The following is a 12,178-nucleotide window of genomic DNA, read 5'->3' as shown; positions in this document are numbered from 1 at the left end:
AATGTATTAATATTTTTTATATTTAATTTTTTACACTTTGATTTATGGCGAAGCTTCTTTGAAAGGTGTTAAATAGATGCATCGAAAGATTGAACAAATTTTTAAAGAGTGAATCATATTTCTCAACAAGTTCGAAAACTGTGTTAACATATATTAAGAAAATTCACTGAGCAATTATACAATTCACAGATGAAAGCAACAGAAAAGACTTGAAAGGCGGGGTTGATTTCTGACTAGAAAATAGAACAGGATAGGGAATACTCTCAATAAATAAATAATTAACGCACAAGTAGATCACAAAAAGAAACAATAATAAATTCAGGTAAAAATTGAATTGTTAAAATCGTTTTCAGGTTAGATAACTTCCTGTTTGTAAATTATTTATGCTAAACCTAATAGATATAGTCGATAATGCGCTTGGTAAATTTACACAAGGAGATAGAAACTGGTTTAGCACAAAGATTTTCTATAAAAAGAAATCTTTCTTCATAACTCGATCGCTGCACGTTGCGATTGTTATTGAATGTGTGTCGGCATTTAATTGTGCAGCATGAATTGAATAAGCCTTTTCCACACTTATTCAAGGAAAGGCTCTTCCAAGTACTAGTTTAATTTTAATCGCCCACGATTGGAATCTAGTTTTCGTGTCGCAGGCCCGTGGTCTTTAATTTGTTGACAGAATTAATACGTCCAAAGCAAACTTTATGAACCGATCCGCCCGACTTGCAAATATGGAGGGTAGAAGAATTACATTACCTGTAAATCACTCCGTAAATCATCAACAAAAAGGGATTTGGGGAATATTACTATATTTTGTGCTTTGGAGTTCATTTTGTTTCGGTAAGAATTATTTTTTGAAAACTCAGTTGCCACTTTCGGTTGTATAATGACCGATTCATCAAATCGGTACTCTTTGTGCATGATATAGTTTCATTTTTCGTGTTTCCAAATCAATTTGAAAAAAAAAATAAACACCAAATGGTGTTGAAATGAATTTTCTTAATTGAAATGATTCAATGTTTTCTAAACAGATCCCACATTTATTTTAGGATATAAATAGTAGTTACGTTGTTTTTTGTATTGCATAGTTTAGTGGGGGTAAAAATATTCTTGAGCACTTATTTCAAGTATAGGGTTCTGTATATTGCATATAGAACACAGGGCCGGACCGAATGCTTCAATTATTGATGAAGTGATTGGTAAATGTGTAAGAGATAAATCAAGCGGCCATTTAAATACAACCAGGAAGAAACAATGGTGACAAAGGAATTTAAAGGACGAGGTTTAATGAAGAATGCATTAAAATATTGTCAACAGGACCTTTTTATATTTCAATAGCAATTACGTGTATAGCGAAATCCGGGGCAAATACATGTTTCGTGTACAAAGAATTGAAGTAAAACTCGTTTTGTCGACAAACCTTGAATTATGGAATCTTTGTGGAACAACAACATTATGGGGACAGATTCTAGATCTCGGGTCATTAATTTGAAGTAAAAACCAATAGTGTTACCATTCAGCAGTAAACAGCCACCATTACAACTGACCCGTGAATTTGATTAAGAATTAATGGGGAAATGTACACGTTTATCTGTTTACAAACAGGTTTTGAATATTGGCATTTTTATTTCTATTTCAAGGAAGATAGATGTATTCGTGCTAATAAAAAAGAGAGAGAGAGAGAGAGAGAGAGAGAGAGAGAGAGAGAGAGAGAGAGAGAGAGAGAGAGAGAGACTATTTAATCTATTGGTTGTATAACAGTCATTTCAATATAAAGAATTTTTAATTTTTTTAACTATGTGATAATTTTATTTATGAATATTTTAGACCATGTTGAAAGTACAACATTGTGCAAACAGACTTCAGCACCTTATTCTCTACCAGGTAAGCTTAGTTCTACTTGATTCTAAATTATGCAATAATAATATAAAAAACCCTTAAATTAGAAAAAAGTGTATTGCATGCACATTTAATACACTGTCACACTCATTTGGCTAAAAAAGGGATGCCTTCATCATTGCATGGTTCAGGTACAAGGTCAGTATATTGGTAGCCGCATATATACAATATCCTCTTAGAATACGGTTGTTAGAAATGATTGCTTTCAAGTGAGAAAAGTTTGGACAGGCACTTTTCTTAACTTTCCATTTATAATCAATGGAAATATCATGGAACTGCCGCCCCCTCTACTTTTGTCGGAGCATGTAATAAATTAAACTGAAATTAAGGAACTCTAATTGAAATGAAGTTATAATTAAGGTTTTTTCATGATTTTGAGAATTCGCCCTTTTTTCATTGTTTGTCAAGAGGATTTAGAATAAGCTGTACCCACACGCTTTCAAAAAACAATGCGTGCTTCAATATCTATATTTCTTATGGTTGGAACTTTTTAAAAATACCTTTTAGTTGATTATGCATCTTTAAACTTTTATCTTCCGCTTCCAAGCTTACATGCAGTTATTATGTGTACATTCCTAAAACAATTTGATTTAATGATTTTTTTACGTGATATAATGTACATGTACATGCACTAGATCGAAGAAAAATTCCTCTTTAATCTGCACATTCCGTTTAATTATGAATTTATTATCAGCAGCGAAAATTAAAATTCATTTCTTATAAGATAGCCTAATTGATACATGCGTGCTTCCATAGAATAATTTTGTTTAGTCAGGCAAGCTTTTTTGAGTTATTACTTGTTATATACAAGTGTTCGTTTGCTATCGATGAGTTTTAAATCAACGAACGCAGTTGTACATGATCGGGCATCAGAATGAAGCGTGGTAAAGCAAATCTATAGTTCATCAACTCCTTCGGCGTATTCCAAGCGTCAGATATATCATTTAAGTACCTCACTGGCAATCTAATTACCACATAATTTACAAAAGTCGCACATTCATACTTTTCTTTGTCGACATATCAACTTCATTTTGGTTATGCCCAGTTGCATATTCCAGAGATCCAACTCACTTTAAAACGACATTTAAGAAATCTTGCTGCACAGTGAATACTATACAAGCCATCGCATATATTTTTCCTTTGTTTTCAATTCAGCCGCTTCAGGGTCTGAACTGAACTTTTATTCTGCAGCCACATTGACTTCTGACAGGGTCAGCCATTTTGACGGCTTCTTCCCACACCATTGACCCCCTCACGCTAACATCCGTGCCAACGAGAGATATTAATATAAGTTGTAGAACTTGCTTATCAATCTTTGTAAAATAAATAAAGTTCAGTTTAGTTCGAGAAAGACTGATTTTGATTGGACCATCAGGAATATTAACCAGTGAAATTGAATTCAACATTTTCTATCACATTGGCTGGTCTGGTCAGAAGTCAATGTGGCTGCAGAATATAAGTTCGTGTTTAAGCGTGCGTTTGATGTGAAATTTTAAAAGATTAGTGCGAATGTTTCTCGACTTGTTGCAATACTGCTGTTGTCATAGGCAAAATCCCAACGTGAGCCCTGGACCGGTAAATGTCCGAGTAAAAATAAACTGGCGACTTCGAGAGAATAATGACGTCTATCTCCGCTATTTTAAGACCCATCAACTTGAAATTCGGCATGAGTGTATCGTAGACATTGCTTTTCTGAAAAATACATGCATATTGCAAGTGTTGTAAAAAAATAATTGATTTATAAAGCTTTTGAAGCGAGCTGGTAGTTTTTTTTTATCTGGGTCAGAGTTCGACCCCTTTCTTTATTTATGGTTAAATTGAAATTAATGTTAAAACGGGCTTGGCCCCTGTGATATTGTTGTGTATTCATACGCACCACTTCAGTTTAGCTGCAGGACTGTAGCTCCCGGTCTGAAAAAATTCGGATGGACGACCTGGGAGCTACAGTGCCTCCCATAGTAAAAAACTGCAATTTACTGCGCACAAAAAATGCGCTAGTTTTGGACCGATTAATCTCATTTACGATCATATTCTGTACAAATATTTGATCCCAAAAAATTCCTTGGACATTTTACTACAGATATCGTCACTTCACTTGCCTCTGATATTCTTTTAAACACCATCAGCAGCCCTGTAAATTAAAGTGGTGCAAGTTTGTTTACATTTAAAAATGGCGACTCTCGATCTCGACGTAAATTAACATACTTCATTTTCTGAGGTCGGTTATCATTTTTAAGAGAAAGTCTGAGGCAAGTAAAGTGACGATATCAGTAGTAAATTGGCTGAAGAAATTAATGGTACTAATTATTTTTACAGAATTTCTGTGAAAATAAGGTTAACAAGTCAAAAACTAGCGCAATTTTTTGTGCGCCGTAAATTGCAGATTTTTCCTATGGTAGGCACTGTAGCTCCCAGGTCGTCCATCCGAATTTTTTCAGAGCGGGAGCTACAGTCCTGCAGCTACACTTCAGTTACGTTATTAACATTTTTGATGAACGACACTTCACGTTTTATGATTTTAAAATGTTTTATTAATAAAATGATAAGTAGTGAACTCAATATCAAATGACTAGAAAAATAAACTGCAAACTGGATCCTCTTCAAAGGAAAAAAGATGAAAATTAAAAGTGTCAGTCTCCATATTTTTTTCATAATCGCAACCATATCTTATGAAAAAACAATACCTTCATCCCACATAGATTACAAATCAGTTTGTATTGTATTGGATTTAAAAGAAAGTTGATTTAAAAAGTTCATGTTATTCGAAAATTTTCAAATACTCATATAAATGTATTAATCTTTCCTGCAGTCGCATCCCTGTGCTACCAGACTTCAGCTTCAGCCAATCGCGTCGTTCTGGACGGGTTCCTCACTTACCAATCAAATACCACAAGCTGCGGATGTACGTTGTCTTCATCAAAATTGACCAGTGTCACATTTGCGGTTCTTTCTAGCATACAACCAAAGTACAGCAATTGTGGGAGTGATATACGAGTACAAGCAGGAGGGACTGCCTTCATCATCAGATGTTATGTATCCGGGAATGTCGTGGTTTCCCCATCTCAACCAGCTACCCTGAACTTTGATAAGCCTAATTATAGTTATGACTCTGGTTATTGCATGTTACTATATACAAGTAAGCAATTACAGGGGAAAAAACGAACCTAAATAATTGATACATGTAAATGATATTTTTTGGTTAAATTTCTCGAGCATTTTTAAATAAGTTATTTGTAACAGCGATAAAACATTTATTTAGATTCGTTCATCCAAAGATGTCTGATTATGAATAACATAATTTCAAAAAGTGACTTTATAATAATGTAATTTCTGTTAGAGAAAATTAGTTGTCAAGGTTGTAGGCCGACACAACTATTTCATACTACATGCTCTGGAACTCTTATAAATGCATACCAAAATATGTACAATGTATCATGACCCTGTAAGCAAATCAAAAACCATTTGCATTCTTGTTAATAATTTATTTCACACTAGTACTATGAAATTTCGTTTCATTACAATAATTTGTTGTAGATGATTCTTCAGATGTTCTTACTCTAAACTGTAATGGAGACCTTAACTTACCTACGTTAACCCAAACACCTCCATCAACGAGCACAACAACACCGACAACAACTACAACAACACTAGCTCCAACAACAACAACAACAACACCTGTTCCAACAACAGCAACAACTCCTGCACCCACGACGACGACGACAACAACACCACCTGTTCAAACAACAACTCCTGCGCCCACGACGACAACAACAACAACAAAACAACCAACGACGGCGACCACTAAAACAATGGCTCCCACAACAGCATCAACAACAACTACTGTATCAACTACATCTATGCCATCAACAGGTGCTCCATCTACATACAGTCCAACAACCAAGTCATCTGGGACTCTGCTAACAACTGCCAAACCTCAACCCGTTGCTTCAACATCATCAGAATGTAAGAACATATAATTTATTGTATATTCCAAATATTCATTATCATGTATTAATAGTATTACTTCTATAAACATTATTATATTTCCTTTCTTTTGAGTATTGGAATTCTATTAGAAGAAAATGTGCATTTTTGGACTGAATAGTAGCTTATCATTCCGAATGGAAAACATTTTAAATTTTTTCGAGTAAAACGTAGAGAACAAAGCTTCCTTCTGAAACTTCAACAAGCTAGGTGTAATATGAGATTCTTTGTCTCTGTTTTCCTATTTCTTTGAGTTTTCAATCCCTACCATACACACAAGGCACACACATTTTCTTAGCTATAACCGTGTTCTATGATTGCTAGATTGTTTTCGGTTAACTCTGCTGTACAAGGTCATGAATAAATTATTATTATTTAATTTCTAAGGGAGTTACGTGATTCCAGCGGTGGGAGGAGGACTAATTCTGGTAATAGCCATCGTCATGGCTGCCTGTTTCAATCACAGGTGGGTGACATATTTTTCTATCAATGAACAATTAGGTACATGTAATTAATTCATTAAAGCCACTTAACAGTAGAAAGTAACAGAACATAATTGTAACAGTTGTAATAAACTGAACAATTTGAAATCATGTTAATTGGAGTCACTACTTACAGCGACATTCAACGTATTGATGAATTGATTTTATCTATTTAACATATACTTGATTGTTCTGTTAAAAAGGAAAAACCGCTCTAAGATGTACCAAAGCACAAACGGATTGTTTGCCTATGACAACACAATCAACTCACCATATTCTAGTAAGAACATGTATGAGGATGGGCCAGGAATGACTAGTTCATTATCAGCAACAGCACAAATCAAAGCTGTCATTGTGGATGACGTCAGAGACGATATGTCCGTATCGACCAATATGAGTGAAGGAACATTCATACGTCATAGCGTCAAGCAACCAATCAGCAATGAATTGCCAGTCTACGCCGTAGTTAATAAATCTTTAGATACAATTAACCCTCCCCCAGATGTAATGCCTGCCGAGGAAGACTTATCAGTGAGCCAGAGCAAGCAGACGACAGATGTAGACGTCATCTATTGACATGAGAGAAGCAACCCGGTGATTGGCTAATTAAATAATGCTTTATGACGTAATCAAACTGAATACCATTTAGTGTTCATGCAATCATAATCTAAATTGTATTTTGTGAAGTTCTGTCAATTTGTAAAAATGTTAATTGTTAAATTGATAAAATGTGTTTGATTAACTGGTAAAAGTATGTGAATTAAACATGTTCATATTATAACTTACACTGCATTGTACCATATCTAATTTTATTAGCACATGTTGAGTTATCAATTATATCTATTATGTAAACAGACTACATTTTTGCAATATGATGATTTTTAGGTCACCTGAGTCACTCAGATGACCTATTGCTATCGGTCTTCGTCCGTCGTCGTGCGTTAACAATGCAATTTTACATTTTTTACTTCTTCTTGAAAACTATGAGGCCAATCGTAACCATTTTTGGTGTGAAGCATCTCTATGGTAAGAAAAATCTAAATTGTGAAATTTATGGCTCTATCCCCCCTGGGGTGCCACAGGCGGGGCCAAATATGCAAAAAAAAAGCCAAATTTTCAAAAATCTTGTTCTCAACTCCCATGCATGTGAGGAAAAAACTGGTTGCATAATTATGATGTCCATGAGGCCCTCTATCAAAATTGTAAAATTCATGACCCCTTGGTCAGGGGTTCAGGCTCTAGGGTGGGGCCAATATGGCCAAATAGTAAAAATGTATTAAATCTTAGAAAATCTTCTTCTCTACTCCCATATATATTTGTTAAAAACTAAATGCATGGTTTTGATGTCCATGAGGCCCTCTACCAAAATTGTCAAATTCATGACCTCTTTGTTAGGTGTTCAGGCTCTAGGGTGGGGCCAATATGGCCATATAGTAAAAATGTTTTAAATCTTAAAAAATCTTCTTCTCGATCTACTCCCACACATAAGGGCAAAAAACTGAATACATGGTTATGATATCCACAATCTCCTTTACCTAAATTGTGAAATTCATGGCCCCTGTGTCAGGGGTTCAGGACATGGGGGGGGGGGGCAATATGGCAATATAGTGTTAATGCATATAATGTTTAAAAATCTTCTCTATTCTCACACATCTGCCAGTGTATAAAAAAAAACTGACTAATAATTATGTTTACCAAGAAGTCCTCTACTGAAATTTTAATTTTCATGTCCCCTGGGGTATGGGTTTTGACTCTAGGGCAGTGCTAAAATGGATGTATATATGTTGATGCATATAACGTTAAAAAATTATCTTCTTTACTCCCACACATCTGAAAGGAAAACTGAATTCATGATTTTGTAGACCAGATCTTTTAATTAATTTTTCTTCAAAATTATAGGTTTCACAGTTCTTTTTGAATTAAATGTGGTCGTCATTGCAAATTTATAATTTTTCTACTCCAGTATGAAACCTAATTAATAAGATGCATATAGGAGACTCCATGACAAGTTTGAGTATGGGATATATGCTACTCAGGTGACCGTTAAGGCCAATTGGCCTCTTGTTTTGTGAAGTTGCATATATTATGACTTGTACGTGTATAAAAGTGTAATATAAGCTTCTGTTCATATCATATAATTCATTTGTTCATCTTAAATGTTCGTTTAAATTTATCATGTTTTTATTTCTTGAAAAATCGCTTCCTTGTACTTAATATTGTACAGAGACGTTCCTGATCATTGTTTCACCTTCAAAAGTATATTCACAATATTCTACGCATAAACAAAGAAATGAGTCTTCTTCTTGTTGTTAATTCCTTCACACTTGACGTCTTTTTGTTACAGACATTCCTTTATCTTGGAGTTATCCGTTTACATGTTTTCATTGCTATTCTTGGAGTTATCGAGGTATTTCTCATACACAATTACCAAAAGATGCGGACTTAAATAGCCGTTTAATCAATAGACAACTGATTACTGTTTTTTATCCAACTTGCTTATTGGCCTGTAGATAACCCCTTTTTCTAAAACAGTCAGCAGTATCGATCGATGAATCAATGAGAATAAAAAAGTTACGCCATATAACATTGTTTGTTATGTACCGAAAATTTTTAATATAAGAAAACAGGGCAAATTAAGGTACAAAGAACGATAACTCCGAGTGGTCCTGTCATTCAAGATATATTATTCTACATCTATGTACTATCCAAATTGTATCCTATATTTTTTTTTATTTTAAAAATCATTTTGCAGATATATACATGTACGTTGATTCGATTGTTATGGCTTTTAGCTTGTTTGTATGTAGAGAATATCGTTTATTAACTCGTAATATATTTATCTCTAAATTAAGACAATTTAATTACATATGCACTGGAATCAAAATCTGAAGACTCAATGGATGAATCTGCTTATAAATATTAAAACAGTGAAATTATGGCTTAACTTCATGCACAGGTACATTTTGTGCGTATATTTTAACTCGAAGTCATTAAGTCCACGCCTTTGAACTACACGTTTACTTTTGATGTCACATTTTCGCCTATATAGTTTTATTTCATCGGTCGTTTTACTTTATGTTTTCCCTTTAAATGACTTTGAGCACCATTAAAGTTAACTTTCATTGTGTGCGTTTATTTAAACACGACTGTAGAGGTGTGAGAGAAAGGTCACAATGCTAATACTGACCTCGTTTTACTTAGACAGTGGACATAAGCGACTGAGAGTCGGGTGTGTATATATAACAAATAGGAATTAAGTAATGTGAATTCTTTCAAACATTTTTCTTGTCATGTTCATACGATATATATTATACTAATATATTATTTCCCTTATATGGATACATTACACTATAAATATTACTTCTTTTCTTAGGTTTCAGTTTTAAAATGCAAATATAACTGCTTATGCTCTACGTGTAGGTGCTCAATTATTACTAATATCAATAAATGAAAAGTTAAGATATGTTCATGTTTATTCTTTTCAAAATAATTTTTTTATTCTTAAAAATATGTTTAACATAGGAAAAAAAATTATGGTGCTAATAAGACCAAAAAATTTGATTATTAATAACTGAACATGTGCGGTATTTATACAATTGAACTTCTTCATTGATTTGATCTATTTTAACATCCGTGTAATTTACACGCTGAGAGATGCTCGAACAAAAAAATTGATCGAAATATAATCGATCAGCCTGGTGACATAAATACAATCTGGCCGGTTTGGCAATGTACATGTAACAAAATGACATAATCTAGCATCAGTAGATTTCTTCCGTCGCTTTCCTGTAGCTATAGTCTGTCCCAAGATATTTATGCTGCATATTTGAACGATTTTTGATAAAAATACACATACCTGTGACAGAAGTGCAATTAAAATCGATGAACGGGAAAATTCCCAAGATAACTTCATTCACTTATTATCATTTTTACCTCGTAAAAAATCACAGGAACGAAAACAGATTTCCTACGGAGATTTATAATGGGGGATGTTGACATCTTTTCTCCATTCGGAAGTACTCGGGACACCTCGCGTAATTTTTCAACTTTATCATCCGGGCGTCTTAATCTCCTTGGCAATGGAAAAACCCCGTAGACTATTTTTAACCGTGTATTGATATCCGACAAGCTAGAGGGGGGGGGGGTTCAGAGGGAAAATCTTGGGATTTTTTTTTCATACTATTGAATAAACATCGTCTGAACCAAGAGGTATTTATAAATATCGAATAATTTATTAAGGAAATATGTGGCAAAAATATCTCGGGACAGACTATAGTATTTTCCAAGTTAAAAGTAACATATTAGACATGTACCTGTATCTGTTAATCAGACCCTTATTTGATATAATCCGTTTTGGCCAAGGTTTTGGAATCTTCAGCTGATATGGGATGTGATATAAAAGAAGTAACGTAGTTTTTTTCTATATAGCCTTTACGTTAACTCTCCTGTATATTAATTCATACATGTGTACATGTAACATATTATGTTCTATAGATTTTATTTTTGAAAAACAAATTCGTTTTGATTTTCATCAAAGTCAATACCAAGAGATTCTAATGAAACAAAGTGATTATAATAAAGTGATGAAGTGCTGCTAGATTTCTCAAAAATTGATGTGTGTATTCATGATGAGAAGAAAATTAGACATAGTGATTAAAAAAACCCAAAATTTTACCATCGCAGCATTAAAATGGAAATTATTAAAAGCATCTAAAATAACATATAGTTATATACAATCTGTCAAATCATCTTACAAATCATAGTGAACACATGCGTGAAGCGCTGCTGTTTAGTTCCGAATATAGCACTTTGTTGCACAAGGTATCACACCGGTAATTAAAGCTGAACACCGCTCGTAAATAAGCACTGTCCGCCATATTTCTCTTTCAGCACCGCTCTTCCTACACCCCTATATAAGCCATAGACCTCTTAACAGTTCAAAGTATGTCGCTGTAGAGGTCTCACCTGTGTGGACGTACATCTTGCTTCGCCATGTTACTCGGTCGCGATGAAATTGTCAAGTTTTACGCACTTTTTTCAAACCAGGAGAGTACTAACTGTAACATCAAATGAACTGGTCATTGCATTATTTACAGACATAATGTGCACATAAATAACAATTAAATGCATAAAAATCCAAAGACAACGAAAGGAACACTATAGCTACACGTCGGCCACGAGTTTCAGATGTGCAATCGGGTGTAACGAAATCGAAGGGTTTATATACCAGGTACCTGTGTGCGGTTCCTATTTACGAGCGGTGTTCAGCTTTAACCAATCAAACTTAGTCAATTGTAGTTCCATATATACTCCAGAATTAAGTTTTACATTGAGTGCATTTTACATTTTCCTTTACTCAGTTTTAATTTTTTTTGTACCACTGAGTAGGATATTTCATGTATTTTGTTAGATGATGATCTTTTTTTCACCTGGACTACTTCTTTCAGGACATATGCAGTAGCTTCCTGGGGAGCGTGTAGTCTGTTTATATACAAACGGAAAACACGTGGTTTTGAGGGTAGACCTGTTTGGAGCTAGATATTATGAGAAAATGCCGTATCGCTTGCCCTTTTTATGGTGTTCCTTCCAAATTTCATCTTTTAAAAATTATTTGAATCTAAATATATGTAGCCTTTTCCAGCATAAAATGGGGCCCTACATTGTAAAAATAGAATGTCTACGGGGATTTTGCATTGCATAAGCCATTATTAAGCCCAGAGGATAACGTTGAAAAATAAGCGAGATATTCCAAGTGATTTCCGAATGGAGAAAAGATGTACAATGTGTAATTTAACATTCCCCATTATTTTCCG

The 12,178-nt window shown here is 34.1% G+C and overlaps 1 protein-coding gene across 1 annotated transcript; it reads left to right on the top strand.

The window, feature by feature from the left end:
* The first annotated feature begins 391 nt into the window (after nt 1-391).
* On the top strand, nt 392-9,482 carry LOC128186269 (integumentary mucin C.1-like). Its single transcript, XM_052856065.1, has 6 exons — nt 392-840; nt 1,828-1,884; nt 4,709-5,035; nt 5,434-5,862; nt 6,271-6,349; nt 6,569-9,482. Exons 1-6 carry the CDS (start codon nt 705-707, stop codon nt 6,939-6,941), a joined length of 1,401 nt encoding a protein of 466 aa, XP_052712025.1. The 5' UTR covers nt 392-704; the 3' UTR covers nt 6,942-9,482.
* Nucleotides 9,483-12,178: the final 2,696 nt, after the last annotated feature.

The sequence above is a fragment of the Crassostrea angulata genome, chromosome 5 (assembly GCF_025612915.1).
Source record: "Crassostrea angulata isolate pt1a10 chromosome 5, ASM2561291v2, whole genome shotgun sequence".
Lineage (NCBI taxonomy): Eukaryota > Metazoa > Mollusca > Bivalvia > Ostreida > Ostreidae > Magallana > Magallana angulata.
This window is presented reverse-complemented; position numbering and strand designations above follow the sequence as displayed.

Bases quoted from the DNA above. Each gene is read 5' to 3' on its own strand.
- LOC128186269 (XM_052856065.1), top strand. From the start codon at position 705: ATGAACCGATCCGCCCGACTTGCAAATATGGAGGGTAGAAGAATTACA. The intron at 841-1,827 runs GTAAGAATTATT...TGAATATTTTAG, and splicing joins TTGGAGTTCATTTTGTTTCG to ACCATGTTGAAAGTACAACA. The intron at 6,350-6,568 runs GTGGGTGACATA...TCTGTTAAAAAG, and splicing joins GCTGCCTGTTTCAATCACAG to GAAAAACCGCTCTAAGATGT.